Raw genomic sequence first — 17,750 nt, 5'->3', positions numbered from 1 at the left:
ATTACAAGCATGTGCCACCACGCCCAGCTAATTTTGTATTTTTAGTAGAGATGGGGTTTCTCCATGTTGGTCAGGCTGGTCTGGAACTCCCAACCTCAGGTGATCTGCCCGCCTTGGCCTCCCAAATTGTTGGGATTACAGGCGTGAGCCATGGCTCCCGGCCGTTTTCATTTCTTTTAAGTATATACCTAGGAGAGGAATTGCTGGGTCATATGGTCACTCTACATAGAACTTTTTGAGGACTTGCCAAATTGTTTTCCAAAGTGGCTGCGCCATTTTACATGCCCATCAGCAATATATTGTGAACCCTGAAAATTTGAGACAGGTCTCAATTAATTTAGAAAGTTTATTTTGCCAAGGTTGAGGGCATGCCCATGACAGGCCTCAGGAAGTCCTGAGGACATGTACCCAAGGTGATCAAGGCACAGCTTGGTTTTATACATGTTAGGGAGACATGAGACATCAATGAATGTATGTAAGCAGTACATTGGTTTGGTCTGGAGAGGCAGGACAACTTGAAGCAAAGGCAGGAAGACTACTGCAAAGGCAGGAGGCAGGAGGGAGCTTCCAGGTCACAGATAGGTGATAGACAAATGGTTACACTCTTTGAGTTTCTGATTAGTCTTTATAAAGGAGGCAAATCTGTCTCGGTGAAATGCATCTGTCTCGGTGAGCAGAGGGGTGACTTTGAATGGAATGGGAGGCAGGTTGGCTCTAAGCAACTTCCAGCTTTAGTTTTCCTTAGTGATTTTGGGGGCCCAAGATTTCCCTTTCACAGTATGACGGTTCCAATTTCTTCACATCCTCATATCATATTCTATTTTATGAGTTATCTCTAGATGGGTATTATTATTCCTCTTGGGTTCAACTCCCTGAGGACACAAACTGTCCTAAGACTATGATAATAGTAATCATAGAACCGTGCACATGGCAAGTTCTGAATAAATCTCAGCTGTTGGATATACTTTTTGTTATAATTACTAACACTTCCTAACTAGAGAGTAAGCCTACTCTAAGAAAAAATATAACTGTAATTTCACAACCTCCAAAGAACCCAGTGCATAAACAGCTACCATTTATTAAGCACTGACCGAATTCTTAGTAATATGTCCTCATTTTTTTCAGATGAGGAAACTAAGATTCAGCTTATTTGTACAAGTAGTTAAAAAGCAAAGCTGAAATTCAGACCCAAGTTCTCACTGTATCATACTGTCCAAAAAAGAATTCTATTTTTCAGGAAGAGACATGTCTGCTCACTTGAGGTCCTCTTATTTTTCCGCTATTCCCCAAAGGAAAGGGGTGATCTCTTAATTCTTTCGTTATGTCCTATTGTACATAGCAAATAGTGGTAATTCAGAAAAATTACTTCTAATTACATAAATTTTCACAATGGTATAGTGACTAATACGCTGAAATAGAAAAGTAAGGCATTGTTATCATGGTCTAGTTCAGTCTTATTGCGACTATATCTGATAATATACGGTAAGCATCTAACCACTTGCCAGGGGCCACAGAGCCACAGGGAGACTATGTCTCGCTTAAATTCCCAAAAGTGGGCCCCTGTGCTTCAAAACGTCCCCGCATGGGAACCACAAAAACGTTGCCTCCCCAGTTATCACCCCAAGGGCCCAAGAGCCGAGGACTCTGCCCGGCGTCCTTCAGCTGCCACCAGCTGTCAGAAAAGCGGAACTGGGGACGAGGACTTTGCCCCTAACCAACATGGCCGCCCTGAGGCTTCGGGCTTCGGGCGGCAGAAGGAAGGTCACGTGAAGAGAATTCCGTTCCTTTATTGGCCCCGTCTCCTGGAAGGGCGGGGTACAATAACCCAACCGGCGCCGGCCTTAAAGGGGCCACCGTTGGATCCGCCGGTGGCCGGCCCTAGGGGCTGGGGCGGGGGCGGGCGCCGCGCCGGGTTTCTGCCCCTCCCGCGCGGAACGGTGACAGGCGGGGCTGGCGCTGGGAGGCCGTGTCGCTGGGAGACTGCTGACAGCCCGCCGCCTGCCGCCGCGCGATCCCGAGGGGGTTAACGGCGGAGCCGCCGGCCGGGCGCGGACGGGAGCGCGTGAGGCTCCGGCGCGCAAGCCCGGCGCAGCCCGCTGGGGCGCACAGGGGCGCGCGGGCGCGGGGATGGAGGACGGCGTGGCCGGTCCCCGGCTCGGGGCCGCGGCGGAGGCGGCGGAGGCGGCCGAGGCGCGAGCGCGGCCCGGGGTGACGCTGCGGCCCTTCGCGCCCCTCTCGGGGGCGGCCGAGGCGGACGAGGGCGACGGCGACTGGAGCTTCATTGACTGCGAGATGGAGGAGGTGGACCTGCAGGACCTGCCCAGCGCCACCATCGCCTGTCACCTGGACCCGCGCGTGTTCGTGGACGGCCTGTGCCGGGTGAGGGCCGCGCCGGGCGGGCCGTCGGGGCGGAGGGCGGACACTTGTTGCCCGAGGAGGCGGCGTGGGTCGCAGCGCCCAGTCCCGGCCGCGCGCGGGGCGGGGAGGCAGCGACGCCCCCCGGGCTGCTCGGCCGCGGACCCGTCAGGGCTGGGGCGTGGGGACGGCGCCCCGAGGGTCCCGGTCCCCTAGCACCCCCGGGGCGCGCGGAGCTCACTGCAGAGTCCCACAGGCTCGCCCCGGCCCCCGTGTGCGCCCAGGCTGGTGCGACTAGGGGGGTGAATTCGCTCCCCAAGGCGGGGCAGCGCCGCCGCCCCCTGCGCTCTCGCCATCGCCCCGCATTTACTCGCTGGAGGAGGGGGTCACCTCATTCCTAGGGAGGAGGAAACAGACGTTGAGCGGCGACGTGACTCAGTGTTCATAAATAGGACGACGTCCCTGCATTCCCAATCTGCACTATTGGAAGAAAAGCCAATGTTTGGGTGAGGATCCGTGGTTGCTCATTAGCCAGCGGCTGGCCAGTTTTGGTGGAATTGTGTTGGGGGGAAGGGGACCATCTTTCAGACCTTTAGGATATTTAGTCAAGAACCTTGCCCCCTTGCGTGAAGGTGTGGCTTGCCGCCATCGGGGACACCCAGTACATGGGGAGTCGACTCCTTCCCCCGCCTCCCCCCACCCCCGCAAAATCCACACAATTTAGACACTTTGGAGGGTGAGGGGCAGGTATGAGTAATCAATAATGGTGGTGGGGAGGAGGAATTTATTTCAAATCTGCAGTTATTGTGCAGAATAAAATGTGGACAACGTGGGCGTCACAGAATGAAACCGGTCTTTGAGAGATGCCCCATTAGGAGAGCAGCTGTCAAAAAAAGCAGTGCTTTCAGCGCTTGGCTGTGGGTCCACAAATGCTGTCAGTGAACTATAGTTGAAGGCTGCTGCCAATACAACACCACTGTGAAACAGAATGGTGTGCGTAAGTGTCATTTATTTATAATTTATATGTTCACTTACTTTCTGAAAGGAATTACAATGGCCGTGTGCTTAGGTAAGCTTCCAGGCATGCTTTCTAGAGCAGCAATTGTCAGGAACTCAGGGTCTTACTGATTGATCTTACTCTAAAACCTTTTCCTCTCCATATAAACTAAGCGCTAGCCAGCATTTCAAACCTTTTCCTTAGGAGTTCTAGGCTGTCTTTCTGCTAGAACAAGGTCAAGTCACGTAAGACGGCACTTACTTGCAGTGTTGGAGACAATTTTTTCCAGTGTTGGATACAATCCTGAAATTGTGTTGTATGAAAGTTTGCCCACTTCGCTAGCTATTCATTTTAACAAATATTTATTGAGACTTCGCTACGGGATAGGTACTGTCCTAGGCTCTGAGGCTGCATCAGTAGATAAAATAGCATTTCTGCCTCCAGGGTTGACATTTTTTGGAAGGGAAACAAGCAATAAAGAAATATCAAATGTATCAGAAAGTAATGATGCTATAGGAAAAAGTAAGACTTGGAGGGCAGGAGGAGGGAGTGGAGATCTGGGAGTGGAAGGGAGATTGCTATTTTCCATAAGATGATCAGGGAAGGTCTTACTGATACGGTGATATTTTGAGCAGAGACAATGTAGCATTGGTTCATTCAGGCTTTGCTGTCTATTGAGTGCTTACTGTGTTCCAGCCACTGGTTTAGGCCCAGAGGATAAAGCAGGGAACATTTCAAGCTCCTTGCTTTCATGGAGCTTAGGATCCAGTGGTTGAGGGGGAGATAGACAATAGGAAAAAGGCAAGTGAGCAAGATCATTTCGGATAGTGATAAATGCGACGAAGAGACTGAAACAGGGATAGAGAGCAAGGGGAGGGGGCTTGGTCAGAGTGGTCAGGTCCTAACACTGTGGGGGTTTTGTTGAAGAGCTGGTGAATTGCGGCAGTCCTGAGGGAACTAACAAGGGATGTCCAGGCCTGCAGCCATGAGCAACAGCTGGAAGCTGGAGCTGGGGGAGGAAGTCACGTGGCTGGAAACCTAGGGGAGGAGCTGCCTGCCAGGAGCTGTAGACTTGAAGGTGTGGAGTTGAGATGCTAAGGCAGGGTACAGGCAGGGAAGAAATTCTCAGGCTTCTGATTTCATTGGCAGAACTCAAAGGACAGCTAGGAGGCAAGGGAGCCCCTGCAGTGGAGTCCATAGGTTGGGTCATCCTTTCAGGGCCCACAGAAGGGTAGATAATGGCTCTGGGGACAGTGTGGATAAAGGGGACTTACACAGAGGAGTTAGTATGGAGCCACTTTAGATGGAGTGGCCCAGGGAGGCCTCTGCACAGCCTGGACCAGGTTGACAGGAAGAAGCTCCCTGGGGAGGTGTTTGTGTGGCCGGCATCCCGGCAGAGGGACTAGCAGGTGCAGAAGCTCCAGTGCAGGGTGAACTCCATTTTTAAAGGACTTGAAGGGTTGCATGAGAGACAGAGAGGCGATTGGTAGCTGAGGTTGGATAAGCAACCAGAAAACATCCCCCTGGGGCCATGGTAAGGATTCAGGTGTGATTCTAATTGCACATCTTGGTGGAGAATGGCTTTCAGGAGGGAAACTGGGTAGACTAGAGAGGAAGCAAGGAGACCTGGTAGGAGGCTGTTGCCATCATCCAGGGGAGATAGGAAGGGAGTGGGACTAGGATGGTGGTCTTGGAGATGGAGAAAGGGGCAGAGCCTCCATCTGAGCCTCTTCTCTCCATTTGGAGAATCTGGAGCTTCAGAATGGGGATGAGGCAGGGTTGTGCACTGGTGTCCAATTCTAGGGTCCTGTGAGATATACAGCAATCAGTGAAAACCCAAAAACCAGGTGGGCTAAGGGAGTCCCAGTCTCCGAGGGCAAATAGCTCTATGCAGTGGGCAACCTGAGAGCTAAAGTCACAGCGGGTCCTTGGTAAGCCTTGCAGCAAGTGGACCATTTCTCATTTAGCTGAAACCATCCTTCTAGGTGGGAATATGTAGTTTCTGCGGTTTCAATGCGGCAGTCTTACTGTTAAGACTGGGGTGTCACCTTTGGATGATGTAATGTAAATGTAAATCTACTTTAGGTTGGTGGTATCTCCCCTTGTGTAAACAGATCATTAACTGCAATGCTGACAAAAGTCCCTGGGGGTCTGGCCGTCCCCTCCTTAGCTAGTCTGTTGGATCTGGAGAGTGATGGTGTGAGGAAAAAAGACTTGATCAAACTTCTTTATATATAGTCACATGATTCTGTAAGCTTAGTCTTCAAGGAAAGAAAAAAAATTAACCTGAACTAGAATTCTTTTGAAAATTTACATCAGAAGCTGTTTTGTAACTATAATTGCTTGGCCAGATATGTAAGATTTGTTTTCATTGGCTGGCTCAGGATCAATATTGTAAATACTGTATAATGAGTTTGTTAATTAAATGTATTAGATTCACACTGTTACAGATGAATGAAAACTTTTACTAAAATATGATTATTTTCTGTTTGTACAAATATTTGATGAACATATTCCATTATAGTACTCTTTTTGTGAGTCTTTTTTTCTTTTCTATTTAGAAAAGCAAAACAATTCAAAATGCTTTGAACCAGTAATTACATGTGCTTTGAATTGCTGAAAATGGTTAGTTGGTTCCCTGGAATAAGAGTTTGTTCAGTCATCATCAAGCTGACCAGGAATTTAAGAGTTCTCAGATAATATTCCGTTCATTTCCAAGCAGTGAATATAGTTCCGTATAGTAATGGAAACAAATACCCTTTTTTCAGTTGTCTGAAATATGAATGTATATTTGATTCATAGAGCTTTGCCGGAAGGCTAAGTCAGAAAATTATAGAAAAATTTACTCTTTTCGCTTGAGTAAACTTACCTAAAAAAAAACAAAAACAAAAACAACTCACCTAAGATTTGTGATAGATGTAGTGCTATCATGACTTTCTTTTAATAACAAAATATTCGGATCAGCATGAAAGAAGTAGAAGTGACATCCTTCCATTCTTTATGTGAGTAGAGACCTTTGAGCAGTGCTCCCAACCTTAGCTGCACGTCAGAGTCTCTAGGGAGCTTTGAAAAATTCCCATTTCCAGGCCACTCCAAACCCATTCCAATCTCTGGGGCTGGGAATCGCCTGGAAAGCTCCCCAGGTGATTCTAATTGTTAGCTGAGGTTGGGAACCATTGTCTGAAGTCGGGGTTTGGCCTGACCAGAGGCATCGTTATATCTTAAAAAGATCACTGAAAATTTGATGAAGCCCCTCTTCTAGCTAGATGACTTACCCTTTCTGTGCCTTGATTTCCTGAACTGGGAGCCAGGCCCTTGGTCTGCAGGCTTCCTTCTCCTGATTGTTGTTTGACCCTGTGGCCTGCAGGCGGGGTCACTGGCATCCACAGACCAGGAGATGGGGCATTTGGTTTAACCTTAGGTTACCTCCGTTCGCCTTAATGGGTGCTGCTCACTCTCCACCCAAATGGCAGATCATGCACTTGGCCTCCCAAAACTTGTTTTCTGGTCGCAGGACATCATTCGAAAGCAATTTGATGATTGAAGTGTTTTGAGGACCTAAGGTGGCCCTGCTGATGTACATAGTTTCCACTCCTGAGGTTGTATATACTTGGCTGCGTTTCTGCCTGTTCCTCTTCCAAGCCAGTCTGTCGTAGCATATTGTAAAATGTGACATCCTAGCAGGAGAGTAACAGTTGGGTTCTATTGCACTGGAAAATCCAGGCAGTTTTAGGCCATTTTCACTTTTCACCCTAGTGTGAGGGTGAGGCATGCGGTTTCTCAGATTTAAATTCTGAATAAAATTTCCCCTTAAATGATCTTATCTCCAATATGGTATGGAGTTTAATTTATTTGGGAAGGTTCAGAATGTTGAACATTTTTGAAAGCTACATGTTACATATGTGCGAAGTTTATTTTCAGTTATCCACTATTTCTCTAATTTTAGGGTTTCTGACTCTAAAATCAGATGTTTTTCACATCCAGAGCTGCTTTAAATCCTCCTCACCACTCCACCCCCTAACAACTGCTTGGTTCCCCTCTCAGCTCAATCTGCTGTCACCTTCATTGCTTAAAGCATTTTTTCTTCCATAGCAGTAGCTTTAAATGTTACTGCCTGCAACTTCAGGCTTTTCCAGCCTCAGGACAATTACATAAAGGAACAAAAAATAGGCTTTGTGCTAGAGCAGAATAGCTAAGGCAGGAGCTGTTGGTTCCAATGTTTATATTTCAGGCTATATTCTTTGTCTCTTTGTTTCTCTCCTTTTAAAAAAATGTGATCCACTCATTTTCATACATATCACCGCAGGGCCTGTTTGCGCAGGTCTGAGAACGCATCACTTCTGGTACAGTAATAGTGACTGTGCACACATCAGCATGTGTGGGATAGGTAGACCCTGGGTGTACATTGTCTATGCAGAATCATTAGGACTCATCTCAAGGATGCTGAGGAAGTGCCAGTCATTTCACATACAGTTCAGTTGCGAGAGACAATTTTTTCCTTTGTAAATACTAATCACCATCAAAGCATAAGAATGCTGATGAGACACAGCCGATCACTCTGCCATGATCTCTGAGCATTAGGAGGCTATACCATGGCAGTAGAAAGTAAAAATGTCTCTTCTTGGGAAAAACAGAAACATTTTCAAAGTGTAACATCAGGAGAATATTAATTACCTTAACTCAAACTTTGACGTTGGGGAAAGGGTTGGCTTCATGTTGTGTAAATTTCAATCATCATATAAATTCTTTACTATATTTGATATAGTTGGGGTAGGTTTTTTATTTATTTTCACCTGTGAAGATTTAGCTGGGTTTAATATGCTCACATTCCCCAGTGAAGTCTACATGAGGAGGCTGGGAAGCATACTGGTTAAGGCTATGGGTCTTAAGCATACCTTTCCCACTTATGCAGTGTGACTCTGGGAAGCTATTTATCCTACCGATGCCTTGGTTTCCCTGCCTGTAAATGGAGCTGTTGATAGTACTCACATTTTATGATACACATAAAATGCCTGTCAGAGTGATTGGGTCTGTATATACAATATAGGTTTGTGTATTAGTTATCTACTGCCATGTAACAAACCCAACACTTAGTGGCTTAAATAATAAATGTTAATTATGTCACAGTGTCTGTGGGTCAGAAATTCAGGGATGGCTTAGCCTGGTGCCCCTGCCTCAGAGTCTCTCCCAAGGCTGCAATAAAATATCAGCTGTGGTTTCATCTAAAGGCTGAACTGAAGGAGTGGTATCTACTGCTAGGCTCACTTGTGTGGGGGCTGCTGCACCCTCTCCATAGGGTGGCTTGCAGCATGGCAGCAGGCTTCCCTCAGAGCAAGCCAGATGGAATGGGATCCACCATCTTTTTGTAGCCTAATCTCAGTGATATCCCATCACTTTCGCTGTATTCTATTCCTGAGAAGAGAGTCGGTAACTGCAAATCTCACTCAGGGAGAGGGAATTACAAAAGGGTGTAAATACCAGGACGTGGGGATCCCTGGGGGCCATCCTATAGGCCAGTGGTCCCCAACATTTTTGGTACCAGGGACCAGTTTCATGGAAGACAGTTTTTCTACAGACCAGGGGGCAGGGAGCTAGTTTCAGGATAATTCAAGTGCATTACATTTACTGTGTACTTTAGTTCTATTATTATATAATAAAATAATTATACAACTCACCATAATGTAGAATTAGTAGAAGCCCTAAGCTTGTTTTCCTGCAATTAGATGGTCCCATCTGGGGCTGATGGGAGACAGTGACAGATCATCAGGCATTAGATTCTCATAAGGAGTGGGCAACCCAGATCCCTCACATGCACAGTTCACAATAGGGTTCATGCTCCTATGGGACTCTGCTGCCGCCAGAACTCAGGCAGTAATGTGAGCAATGGGCAGCAGCTGTAAATACAGATGAAGCTTTGCTGGCTCACCCGCTGCTCACCTCCTGCTGTGCGGCCCGCTTCCTAACAGGCCATGGACTGGCACTGGTCTGTGGTCCGGAGGTTGGCGATCCCTGCTATAGGCTGCCTACCACAGTTAGATATTCATTAGTACATTTTTAAATTTGTAAACTTTTTTGACTTCTGTGGAGCAATCAATGTTTAGAAATGCATATTAAGATTTCTTTCTAAGGCTGGGTGTGGTGACTAATGCCTATAATTCCAACACTTTGGGAGGCCAGGAGTTCCAGACCAGCATGGCCAACTTGGTGAAACCCCATCTCTACTAGAAAATACAAAAATTAGCTCAGTGTGGTGGCACGCGCCTGTAGTCCCAGCTATTCAGGAGGCTGAGGCATGAGAATCGCTTGAACCCTGGAGGCAGAGGTTGCAGTAAGCTGAGATTGCGCCACTGCACTACAGCCTGGAATACAGAGCAAGACTCTGTCTGAAAAAAAAAAGGGAGCAAATCCAAACGGATCCCTGACATTATTAAAAAGACTTATTTGGAGGGAAAAAAGAGGATTTTTTTCTAATCTGATTTTTTTCTTTTTAGCTTCAGCTCCATAAAAGAATACAGTTTTAGCCACTATAGTTTAACATGGAACACTTCATTGAGAGGACTATAGCTAGGTTACTAAGTTTCTGAGTATCAAGAGCAGTTACCCACCATATTTCTGAACAAAGAACTCGGGAAGCTAAACCTTTTATAACTTGGAAAGGTCCAGTACTTTTCCTTTTGTTACTAATTTCAGCAGGTGCCGCATGAAATTCCCATGTGCGATCATAATTAATGCCAAAGAGAGAGGTATCTGAGGTCGGCCTGAATTCACGATTAAGAGACAAAAATGTTATTTAATTCAGAAAGTTCCTCAACATAACAATAGCATGTCTTATTTTATCACTGTATTATTAATCTTCTCAGGCTGCCATAACAAAAAACACAGATTAGGAGGCTTGAGCAACAGACATGTATTTCCCACAGTTCTGGAGGCTGCAAGTCTGAGGTCGAGGTCCCAGCATGGTCTCTTTCTGGTGAGGCCTCTCCTCTGGGCTGCAGATGGCCCCCTTCTCCCTGTGTCCCTACGTGGTCTTTCCTCAGTGTGTGGAGAGAGGAGCAAGCTCTCTGGTGTCTCTTCTTATAAGAGCACTAATCCTATTATATTAGGGCCCCACCCTTCTGACCTCCTTTAGCTTAATTACTTCCTTAGAGGCCTCATCTCCAAATAAAGCCACACTGGGGATTAGGGCTTCTGCATTTGGACTTGGGGGATGCAAGCATTTAATCCGTGATAATCACCTTTAATTTTTGTTAATCTTTGTGCTTTATTTTGAAGATAATAAAATAGTTTCTATTCATTAATATGAAGTGCTTTATTTTGTATATTAAGTACCCTATTTATGTAGTACATGTCACGGGTGCACCTAGCCGGGGTCAGTGTCACAGGCAGTTAAGGAATTTACCAAGACAGTTGCAGGTAAAGAAAGCCAGATTTATTAGAGAAAGTATAAAAATATGTTGCAAGGGTGCAGCAGGCAGCACAGCAGAGAAGGGGCTGTCTGCCAAGCAGCAGAGGCTGGAAGGAAGTTTTATAGGGTTGTGCTGGAGGGGGCTATGTGCTGAAAAAGGTCACTGTGCCTGGGGGTTGTTTGTGATTGGCCATTTCTCAGAATTACTGTTCATTGTTCTCTCCCATCTGGGGCCCCTTTCTCATTGTTGTTTACTTATCAGGACTCCACAAGACATATCATTTTATCTTTACACGAACTCTGTGGCATAGGTACTGTTATCATCCCCATTCTATAGAAGAGGAATCTGAGGCCAAGTAACCTGTCTGAGGTCACATAGGTAAGGAACTGTTGATCCCTAGACTCAAACCCAGTTTCAGCTAACTCTAAAGCCTGTGCTGCTCATCATCTTTTTTTGTTTGTTTGTTTTTTGAGACCGAGTCTTGCTCTGTTGCCCAGGCTGGAGTACAATGGCACGATCTCGGCTCACTGCAACCTCTGCTTCCCGGGTTCAAGTGATTGTCCTGCCTCGGCCTCCTGAATAGCTGGGATTACAGGTGCCTGCCACCATGCCCGGCTAATTTTTGTATTTTTAGTAGAGACAGGGTTTCACCATGTTGGCCAGGTTGGTCTCAAACTCCTGACCTTGTGATCCACCCACCTCGGCCTCCCAAAGTGCTGGGATTACAGGTGTGAGCCACTCCACCTGGCTGCTGCTCATCATTTTAAAGCATGGCATTAATGCGAATGAATTTTTCATATATCTTTCACATCTCATTTCAATCCTAGGACAGCTCTGTGAAGAGAGTGTTTTTACCTACGGGAAACAGAGATTCACACGAGTTATGACTCTTCATTCTTTCAGTCATGTATTTATATTATATTAGGGTTCTCTAGATGGACAGAACTAATAGGATAGATCGATATATATAAAGAGGAGTTAAAAGGGAGTTTATTAAGAAGTATTGACCCACACAATCCCAAGGTGAGGTCCGACAATAGGCTGTCTACAAGCTGAGGAGCAAGGAAGCCAGTCTGAGTCCCAAAGCTGAAGAACCTGGAGTCTAATGTTGGAGAGCAGGAAGCATCCAGCGCAGGAGAAAGATGGAGGCTGAGAGGCTAAGCCAGTCTAGTCTTTTCACATTCTTCTGCCTGCTTTTATTCTGGCAGCTGATTAGATGGTGCCCATGCAGATAGAGGGTGGGTCCGCCTTTCCCAGTCCGCTGACTCAAATGTTAATCTCCTCTGGCAACACCCTCACAGACACATTCAGGAACAATACTTTGCATCTTTCAATCCAATCAAGTTGACACTTAATATTAACTATCACATATATGTAATGGATGTTTATGCATGCCGATGGCGTGCCAGGCAGGTGGCACCCTGGTGCTCAGGTGGAAAGCAGTGCCTGGACACTGGCACCAGGCAGACCCAGATTTGAATCCTGGCTCCATCAATCCATTCATTCATTCATTTATTCAACAAATACCTTTTGGGTGCCATCTATGTTCTGAGCACTGTGCTGGTTGCAAAACCAGCTGTGGGGCCCCAGGCTGGCAGCCCACTTCCCCAATGTAAGGAGGGCACAGCCCTAGACAGATCTTGGTGAATGACAAACACCACCTCTCCCTTCACGGAACTCACAGCCCACTTGCCTCTCATTCCCCACACCCTCATAAGGTAAATCAGAGTTTTCCATGTAGGAATCTGCTCAAAAAGAGCATTTCTTCAATGTGATTCTAGTTCTCTTCCACACAGCTTCTCTGGCTTCCACCCGTACCCTGTTTTGTCCAGCATGTGGCTAGAGAGGAGGTACATTTCAGTCACTTAAACTTTGTGTCTTTAATTGGTCTTGGAAACATATACAGTACTGATCTGAGATGACCCCTGTGTCAGGGATGATTTAAATGACCCCAAGATGGCCGGGTGCTGTGGCTTATCCCTGTAATTCCAGCACTTTGGGAGGCTGAGGCGGGCAGATCACCTGAGGTCAGGAGTTCAAGACCAGCCTGGCCAACATGGCAAAACCCCATCTCTATTAAAAAATACAAAAATTAGCCGGGCATAGTGGTGGGCGCCTGTAATCCTAGCTACTCGGGAGGCTGAGGCAGGAGAATCGCTTGAACCCGGGAGGCGGAGGTTGCAATGAGCCAAGGTTGTGCCACTGCACTTCAGTCTGGGCAACAGAGTGAGCTGTGTCTCAAAAAGAAAAAAAAAGTGACCCCAAGACGGATTCTGTCCAGTTACTGCTTGAAGATTTGCCAAAAATAGCCTCACAAGGCCAGATCACTTGAGTAAAATGTTTCTCAAAACATCTGCCAACATTGAAGACTTTTCCAAATGTCATGATGGCAATTATTGATTGATAAGGTGACATGTCTCATCCCACTTTGTCCATCCTGGCTTATGCCTGTCATCCAAGTGAAATCATTAGTAGCACCCTCTCCCACTCTGAAGCTTGAGTGATAAATTATAATTATAGGTCCCCTATTCACTTAGCATTTACAATCAATTATACTTACAATCAATTATAGGTCTCCTATTTACTTAGCACTTACCACTTGTGCCAGATATTTTAGGTACATCATCTCTTTGAATCCTTCTTACAACCTTCTAAGATATATACTATTATTTCCCCATTTCATAAATGAAGGAGACTTCTTCACCCTTTATAGAAATAATAAGCACTGTGGAATCCCGGGGTAACTGGATATCCGACTCTGGGGTTCTCGAAGTCCTGGGACCAGAAGGTTCTTCCAAGGCTGTGCCTTTCATCTCTTCAGTGAGAAATTCGTGCTGAGAAGGGTGACAAAATGTCCTCAAGGGTGCTCAATAGATATTGGCAAAACTCAAAAGCAGGTCTTTTTTTCTTGCAGCCTGCTGGTTTTACTCTGCCCACTTAATTCTCCAGCGAATAATGGTCTCCCCTTTCCCAGCGCCATCCAAAAGAACCCGGAGCATACAAACCGGGAGGACTTCGGGAGTCCAAGCCAGCTGGAACAGGGGTACCCGGTAATATTGCCAGGGAAGGCTGTCCCCAGGCCGCAGGTAGGGGGCTGCTGGAGAGCAGTCTCCAGCTTGTGGAGGGGCGGGAGAGCTTTGCACCGAGGGCCTGTCCAATGCTGTTCAAAGACCAGCGGTCGCCACCGGGGGGCAGTAACTCCATGTGTGTGCTGCAGTGGAGCTTGCTGGTTGACTTACACTTTATTTCAGGCATCAAAGGCAAAGTGCACTTTCAGAAGGGAGAAGGCATGCCTTGTGCTGCAGAGAAGCTATTATTATAAAGATAAGTGTGTAATTGAACCTTTCAAGTGGAGAGACACCCCTCTCCCTCCAGCAGAAACTGTGCAGGTGAGAAAGCCGCTTCCTGAGTGGACCTATTCCCTGCTGCTGGGAGATTCTGCCCCCTTTGTTTAGAATACAAATAGGGGAACGTGCTCACCTGAAGGGGAGACTTTTGAAAGGAATGACCCTCCTCCTGAAGATGACTGAAATTATCAGCATTATTATGAAAAGAATATGAAATATGAAAATATCAGCATAAAGAAATACAGAGAGAGAACTCAGATGAAAACATTTTATTTCAGAGATAATGGGAATTTTCTGAGCTGGCTTCAGGTATTAGGTTACTCAGTAGATTAAGAAGGAAAAGCTTTTGCTGGTAGGCAGGTCACCCGGATGATTCCAGAATTACCACCACTCTGGTCAAGTAGTGACAGTGTTCTGGGCTGGAGTCACGATTCTGGGGAATTTGTACAGCTTCCCTCACATGCATCCCAACCTGTGGATCTCAGGTGGTCTGGTCCACAATCAGTAAAACTGCTGTGCAGCCCCTCAAAACAGACCACCGTTCAGAAAAATTCAGTGTGTTACAGTTCATGAACTGCCTGGAAACACCTGCAGGTGTTTGGAAAGTGATTCAGGGTTCATTTGTATTGGTATCTCTTTCTAGAATAGCTAAATTCAAGGTGTATCTTTCAAACTAGACACAGGGTGAAATGGGGTGCGGGTATAGAGCTTGTTGGTTGTGGGGGTGACTTCCTGCATTTAGTGAAAGGGGTGGTTATGCAGAGGCAGCATAGAGCATTCTGTGTTGCATTTGTGGCTTGGAATGAAGTGGACCCAGCTGGCTGCCTTCAGGGCTGTGCCTGAGATTCTGAGCATCTTCAGCTTTGTGTCTGTAAAGAGGTCTAGATGGTGGCTTACTAGGATGCTGTGAGAATTGCATGTAGCATGGTAACGTTTGTGATCGTATCAAGGACAGGAGATACTTAGAAAATATTTATTTAGTCTTTATGAAGGATCTTGTTTTAATGTCAATGAATATGTTGTTACCAGTTTTATATTAGGTCACTGTTTAATTTTTTGCTTATTTTTCTGTGCATTTATTTTCTTTTCTCTAGGTGCAGGTTTTGTTGCTGCTTATTAATCTTAGTAATTTTCATGGCTCAGCTGAGAGTGCAGTGAGTGTGAAGGTGTCTATACCTACACATGTGATCACTGTTATCTCTGAATCCTTCCTGAATGTGGACAGCATTCACCTTCTTTTTTTTTTTTTTTTTTTTTTGAGACAGAGTCTCACTCTGTTGCCCAGGCTGGAGTGCAGTGGCACGATCTCGGCTCACTGCAAGCTCTGCCTCCCAGGTTCACGCCATTCTCCTGCCTCAGCCTCCCAAGTAGCTGGGACTACAGGCGCCCACCACCACGCCTGGCTAATTTTTTGTATTTTTAGTAGAGATGGGGTTTCACCGTGTTAGCCAAGATGATCTCGATCTCCTGACCTCGTGATCTGCCCACCTTGGCCTCCCAAAGTGCTGGGATTACAGGTGTGAGCCACCGTGCCCAGCCTAGCATTCACCTTCTTTATAGATGGACACCCACCTTAGTTTAGAGTTGTTCTTGTTAAACTACATCAATGTACAGCAGTAAGGAGGGTTGGTCTGGATTCAAATCCCAGTTCTGCCAGTAACCAGCTGTGTGACCTTGGGCAAGTAACTTAACTTCTCTGCACTTAGGTCTCCTGGTTTATCAAGTGGGATTATAAAAGCTCCTACCTCCTGGGGTTGTGTTGTGAGGATGAAAAGACATAATACAAATAGAGGGCTTACAGTAATATCAGGCTCATAGTAAGTATTTAGTATGAGTTAGCAATTTTATTAAAATGCAGAAATTACAGTGTCTACATTGCTTGCAGCTGCTTAACCTGTTCCTGGGACAGTGCCTGCCACATAGTAGGCACTTAATAAATATTTGTGTATCAGTGGAAGTAAAACATCATCATGAACATGAAAATATTGTTAAGTCCATTAAATAGTAAGCTTTATTTTCCCATGAGTAACAGGCACTTTCAGAAGCTGTGTGCATTTTTTTCAGGCCAGGGGGTCCTGCAGCTTAAAAATTTTGCAGTGGTGTGTGCCTGCATGCATGTGTGTTTGTGAGCACACGTGCATGTGTGTATGAAATGAACAGATTTAGATACTGAATATTCAGAATGCCGCAGCACCATATATGCTATGCCAGCAGACTGGCATGGCTTTTAACACTTATAAATGCTTAGAAAAACCTGTATTAATTTCACTATAGTATGTTGAGACTTTGCTAAAAGGATGTTTTAATGTGAAATGAGCTTTGCTACAAAGTTGCAAACAACTTAAGACTCTAAACACTTTTTTGAAAATAAATCTCAACATAATGAATATGAAAGCCTCATGAACTATAAAGCATAAAAATCATTATTATTGAAGAAAGAAATCCTAGGCTTCTTAGCGCCACTAAAAATATTGCAAATGAGAAATAAATGCTAATGCTTGGTGGTGAGGTTTTTCTTCTGTCTCCTCGCCTCCTTTCCTTTCCCTCCCTCTCTCCTGATCTTCCCCTTCCCCTCCTTTCTCCCTTCTCTCTCCTGGTTCCTAGAATGCCTTTTAGAGGAAAAACAGACCTTTTCAGAAATATATTGTCATCTGCTAAATCTCCACCTACTGCACCAGCCAGCCTCAGCACCCTGCTAGGAGGTGGCTGGTCATTCTTTGCCGTATCTTACCTTAAGAGGGCAAAATCAACTTGTGATGGTTCCTATCTCTGAATGCTGCCCTGGTTTCCATTAGAATATGCTGGGGAAGATGACCTTTCTTAATGAAAGTAGGCAGCACCCTGCTGTGCTTTTAATTAAATGAACTAACCTTAAAAAACGCGATTCTCAGCCCTGCAGCAGCATGCCACCCAGCAGTCTGTCCCCAGTGATGGTTCTGTGAGCCACCTGTGTCATAGGGAGGTACCAGGTGACTGAAGATTGGAGTGAGGGGCTTTAGCATAGAGTGATCTGGACTCGTGGTTGTTGGGGCCAGTTCTTGTGCTTTAGGTTCAGGATAACTTATCCCTTATCTACCCTTCTAGCCAGAGAACACAACACAGCCATTACAAGCTGACTTAAGCAAAAACTTACCCACCAGTTGCAATAGGTCTATACCTATTGGTCATGCTGCCCATGAGGCTATTTAATGGCATTGGGGAGAAATGCATGAAGAGCATGACTCATAGTAAGTACCGTTTGCTGATAGTAGGCACCAACTATAGATTGTCACATTCGTTAGATGATTTTTTTATGACCAACTATCACTTTGTTAATTATGCCTCAAATCACAGAGGCGTAATTAACTATCAAAGTAATAGTTGGTATCCCATCTTCTCTCAACCCTTCTTTAGGGATAGCCTCTGTTGAGTGTATGTGTACCCTTTCACACACATGTATAAACATATGTGGTGTGTTTGGAAAGATAAATACACTTAAATAGGTACCATCTGCATGTTTACATTACGTAGTATTAGATTGCATACTATATTTTGCTACTTGGCTTTTTAACATGTTGTGGATATCTTGTCAGTAGACTCAATGTATTTCTTTTTTCTGAAACAGTCTCACTCTGACGCCCAGGCTGGAGTGCAGTGGCGTGATCT

At 45.8% G+C, this 17,750-nt stretch overlaps 1 protein-coding gene across 3 annotated transcripts in view; it reads left to right on the top strand.

The window, feature by feature from the left end:
- Positions 1-2,024: 2,024 nt before the first annotated feature.
- Positions 2,025-17,750, top strand: part of RCAN1 (regulator of calcineurin 1) — a 98,853-nt gene continuing 83,127 nt past the window's right edge. The window contains exon 1 of one of the 3 annotated variants that reach the window (XM_009445866.3): positions 2,025-2,379. In XM_009445866.3, coding sequence (XP_009444141.1) covers positions 2,128-2,379 — 252 coding nt within the window. In that variant the 5' untranslated portion in view covers positions 2,025-2,127. 3 annotated transcript variants of the gene reach the window in all.

This window comes from Pan troglodytes, chromosome 22 (assembly GCF_028858775.2).
Source record: "Pan troglodytes isolate AG18354 chromosome 22, NHGRI_mPanTro3-v2.0_pri, whole genome shotgun sequence".
Taxonomy (NCBI): Eukaryota; Metazoa; Chordata; class Mammalia; order Primates; family Hominidae; genus Pan; species Pan troglodytes.
Note: the sequence above shows the minus strand (reverse complement) of the source record. Positions and strands in the feature narration are given on the sequence as shown.